This window comes from Engraulis encrasicolus, chromosome 20 (assembly GCF_034702125.1).
Source record: "Engraulis encrasicolus isolate BLACKSEA-1 chromosome 20, IST_EnEncr_1.0, whole genome shotgun sequence".
Lineage (NCBI taxonomy): Eukaryota > Metazoa > Chordata > Actinopteri > Clupeiformes > Engraulidae > Engraulis > Engraulis encrasicolus.
In genome coordinates, this window is record NC_085876.1 from 10,649,583 (window position 1) to 10,654,582 (window position 5,000).

A 5,000-nucleotide genomic window follows, 5' to 3' on the forward strand; every position below is an offset into this window, starting at 1 on the left:
ATGTTAGCCTCGCTCTTTAATCCTTACCTCCCTTCCCTCTCTCCCTCTCTCTCTCTCTTTTCCGTCCCCCTCTACCCATCTTTTTCTCTCTTTCCATCACCCTCTGATCTCCTCTGTTTCTTTTCCGCCCCCCTCTCCATCTCTCTCTCTCTCTCTCTCTCTCTCTCTCTCTCTCTCTCTCTCTCTCTCTCTCTCTCTCTCTCTCTCTCTCTCTCACTCCCCTCTCTCTCTCTCTCTCTCTCTCTCTCTCTCTCTACTTCAACCCCTCTCACCCTGTCTGTCTTTCTTTCTTTCTTTCTTTCTTTCTTTCTTTCTTTCTTTCTTTCAATTCCACTCTCCACTTCTCTCACTTTTTCTCTCTCCCTCCTTCTGTCTCTATCTATCTCTTTTTCTCCACCCCCTCTCCTTTCCTTTTTCACTGTCTTTTCATACCCCCTCTCTCTCTCTCTTCGTGTCCTCCCCCTCTCTACCTCTCTCTCCATCCTCCTCTCATCTCATCTCTCATCCATCTGTTTGTATGTTACTGTTTGTTTTTTCACGCTTCTATTTTTGTCCTCCTCTCTATGATTTTTTTTCTCTCCCTCCACCTCTTTGTGACTCCATCCCCCATCCCTAGTGTTATCCTCTCTCTCTCTCTCTCTCTCTCTCTCTCTCTCTCTCTCTCTCTCTCTCTCTCTCTCTCTCTCTCTCTCTCTCTCTCTCTCTCTCTTTATCACTCATCCTTCACTCATTATGGCTTTCCATCCCCCTCCCCCTTATTTTCATCCTTTTTTCCCCTTATGCCTCCATCTATAGACCCCACTCCCCCCATTTGTCATTGCATTATGCTCTCTCTCTCTCTCTCTCTCTCTCTCTCTCTCTCTCTCTCTCTCTCTCTCTCTCTCTCTCTCTCTCTCTCTCTCTCTCTCTCTCTCTGTGTCTCTCTCTCTCTCTCTCTCCCCACCGAGAACACACCTACTCTCATTGAAGTACTTGAATTAATGTGAGAAAATGAATGACTTAAATTAATGGCACTTTCACTTATGCCTTGTAGATCTCTCTCTCTCTCTCTTAGATCCTCCACAGTATCTCTCACCCTTCCTAATCTTCCCTTCTCTCATATGCAACCCCATTCATCCACTGTCCTATCTTTAAGTGGTATGGTAATAACCTAGCCTGGTCCTGACCATCCCATAATACTACCATTCCATTTCGTATTCATGTAGTAGTGGAGCCAATCCTTTGGCGAGGCTAGTAATAAACCCCCTCTCTCTCCCGTAGATCTTCATGCGTTACGGTCGTCAGCGCTGGAAGCTGAAGGGTCGTATAGAGGCCAACTCTCGGCAGAGCTGGGACGGGGAGGAGATGGTCTTCATGCCCCTCATCACGGATCTCATCTCCATCAAGGTACCACCATGTCTCCGGCTCCTGCAGTCTCCTCCTCTTCATCTCTCTCTTTGACCTCTCGTTTTTCTCCATTGCTGTCTTCCAAACTCTACACACTGTGCGCTGTGAAGTGTGGTCAAGTGCACTTTCCAACCTCCGAGAGTAGGAAAATTCAGAGGGTGAAGTGGCTTTCACGCATAATGGAAATAACAGTTGCTGAAATGATCATTGTGTTGACAATTTCTTTGCCAATTGTCGATTTGCCTTTTGAATCTAAACTGTGCTGTTATTACGGGGCATCAGCAGCTTGACAGTTCAACAACGTAACAAACATGGCGGCTGTTGAGTGCGAAAAAGTGTACTTCACACTTCGAAAAATTGCCATTTTGAGGGCATCATCCAGGTACTTACAGTAAAGTAGAAATAGAAGTACAGGTTCGGATTAATGTACAGGCTAGATATGGCTGCAGCCTACGGGCCCCCACCAGGCAGGGGCCCCCCAGTTGACCAAAGAAGGGGGAAATCTATATAACTGGGGAAATGTAACTTAGTCTGCTGTGCCAGGTAGAGCTTTAAACCATATTAATGCCCCTCTTGCGTTGGAATTATGACACAAGTGTATGTAGTTTTGTTGAAGTGTGCCTTCCTTAAGGTTCTACAGCAGACTGTAGCCTAGTGCAGTGTTTCCCAACCTTTTTTGTCCTGCGTACCCCCTAAGCCATGTTGTCATATGAAGAGTACCCCCTCATGCATGCTCTATATCTATTCTGCTATCCCAAAGTGGCTACACCCCATGTATTTGTTATTATTGCATTTCTCCACGTACCCCCTGAGGTGTGCTCACGTACCCCTAGTGGTACACGTACCCCTGGTTGGGAAACACTGGCCTAGTGGCCCAGGACCTTTTTAACCAGGGGCTCAGGATTTGGCTGATTAGCTTCGCCGATTAGCAAGGCACTTCCTCGTCGCAATTCTCACAAATTTGCTCATTTCCGACGCCACTTCGCTCAAAGAGGGTGGATGCGATTGGTGGGTGCGCAAGTTTAATGTTTGGCACACATACCTATACAGGTGTGTGGTTGGGCACCTCCATGCATCCAATGCTGTCTTCCATATATCTTTCTGGTCAATCGTAAGTCAGTCATTAACGTGGCACGTAATTGGCTGAGTAAACTGGCGGCGGAAACGACTCCATCTTTGAAGCTGAAAAATTTGTTCAATTTTGGCTGAATTCACTAGCCTAGCATTTCCCATTGAAATGACTGGAGGCGGGACTTATTCACTCTCTCCAGTTCTTATACTACCTGAATGTTTTTAACGTTACGGATGTAATTACAACACCAGTAGTATGATATTACAGTTAGATCCATGTAATATCATACGACTAGTGTTTTAATTTCAGTTATAACAGTAATTCCACTTCCACTTCTTCAACTCTGCTTCTTGTCCTTCCTCTTCCTCTATCTCATCTGTTCTTCTTACCTTAGTAGGTTCATCTTCAAGATGCTGCCTCTCTCCCACTTTTCCATTCTCCATCGCCCTTCCCTCGTTTTCTTTTCCTCCTCTATTCCACTGCTGTCTAATTTACTTCTTCCTCTTCTTCCGACTCCCCCTGGTTTTCCCCATCCCCTCATCCCCCCATCACTCCTTCTCTTGCTCCCCTCCTCCTCAGGCACCTGAGTGCCACCATCTCTCCCCCAGTGACATACATGCGCCTTGACATTTCAATTAGAATCTATAACTGTACATGGAGTCTGCGCCCACACAAAGTGACCCACTGCTGATCTAAGTTCTATTGATGGAAACACGTGGGCTAATAGCCGTGATAAAATGGCCCAACAATCTCTGCTGGTGGGTTTAGCCATGCAAGGCTGCATAAGAAGTAACTCAGTGCATCATCTTGAAATGTCGTTCATATTAGTGTCTTACATTAAAGGGACACTCCACCCATTTGCATTATGCTTTCAATTGCTAGACACCCAGTCATACTTTTGAATGGTCGTGCAACACTCTCTCAATTCCCCCTGAGACAGGAGGAATCCGTATTCAACTCTTAACACTTCCCCCTACAATGATGTAAAAATCGTCATTTTGCATCATTGTAGGAGGAAGTGTAAGAGAGGTGGATTTCTTTTGAGACTACAAGCCATTTTCCCACCCTTTCAACCCCGCCGATAGGGGGTTGGACCTAATGTGCTAACAGACCTATCACAGATCAGTGTGCCAGTGCTATTGAAATCACTTGCATTGAGGCTCCAGTAAGTCACTGGCAGAGCTGCCTGGGTTTGGCCTGTGGAACTTCAGCATTGCAATGCATTATGGGGATTGTTGTCACAAATCCCACAAGCACTAAAAAGTCATTTTCAGCCTTTTCTCGGCCAAGAAGTCACCAAATTAGAAATGTATGCTACTATTCTAATACATATATCACTTTCAATACATATTCATGTCTCCAGAGGTGGAATGCCCCTTTAAATTGCAACAGGGGCAGCCATGGGTAAATGGGTAAGGAGGTGGTGTTAAGATGAGAGGAGTGCATGTTTGAATCCCACCCTTACCTCTCTCTACACCTTCATCCATGGCTGAAGAGTGCTTGAGCAAGGTGCCTAACCCCACATTGCTCCAGGGACTATAACCAATACCCTGTAAAAACTGTAAGTTGGTTTGGATAAAAGCGTCAGCTAAGTGTAATGTAATGTAATTTAATATAATGCATCAACCTTTCGGCTATAGACCCGGTAGACCCTATTGCTGTTTTACCAGAAAATGCTTTAGGGGTCTTACGTAGTTGATGTGTATAATGGAACTCATGTCAAAAGACACGTTTTTGCTATGTAGCGACTAGGGCTGTAACGATATTGTATCGAACCGAGAAATCGTGATACACAGACTCACGATACTGTGTCATGATACAAAGAGGCAGTATCGTGATACGCTCTTTTAACGTTTTGATACCCATCTGCCCAGAAAACAACCACATGATATGAAGTGATAGAGCTTCCAAGCATCATCATTATTACATAGAAACTTTTTAAAATTATTTGTAGCCTCTTGTAACCTATTCTACGTTTGAACTATCATATTTTTTTATTCATAAAGATTATAATGTTGGCAAATGTAAAATCGAAGGGTGTATCGAACTGTAGGTCATGAATCGTGATACAAACTGAATCGTGAGTTGAGTGTATCACTACAGCCCTAGTAGCGACGCTAAATGACAGCCGAGTGATGCATAACCTTGAGATCCGACCGCATGTGACGCGTTGACTATGTAAGCCTCCTTAGGGGAGGATGGGGTTAGTTTATCACCTTTCCCAGGTGTATGCATATGACCTTTTAGCTGTGACATTTGACCTTTGACCCCGTGTCTCCCAGGTGACGGAGCTGAAGGGCCTAGCGACGCACGTGTTGGTGGGCAGCGTGATCTGCGAGACCAAGGACCTCTTCACCGCCATGCCGCAAGTGGTGGCAGTGGACGTCAACGACCTGGGCACCATCAAACTCAACCTGGAGGTCACTTGGTAGTGAGTACACAATAATAACTGTAATAACTGTATTTGTATAGAAGAATTCATTCAAGACGCGCAGCTCAATGTGCTTAACAATTAGATTAACATTACGACTTGGTCATTGCC

The 5,000-nt window shown here is 45.1% G+C and overlaps 1 protein-coding gene across 2 annotated transcripts in view; it reads left to right on the plus strand.

The window, feature by feature from the left end:
- ripor2 (RHO family interacting cell polarization regulator 2) overlaps positions 1 to 5,000 on the plus strand; it is a 103,316-nt gene that overhangs the window by 80,374 nt on the left and 17,942 nt on the right. For both annotated transcript variants that reach the window (XM_063185402.1, XM_063185403.1), the window contains exons 10-11: positions 1,261 to 1,386; positions 4,741 to 4,889. In XM_063185402.1, coding sequence (XP_063041472.1) covers positions 1,261 to 1,386; positions 4,741 to 4,889 — 275 coding nt within the window. The remainder of the gene's footprint in view (positions 1 to 1,260; positions 1,387 to 4,740; positions 4,890 to 5,000) is intronic.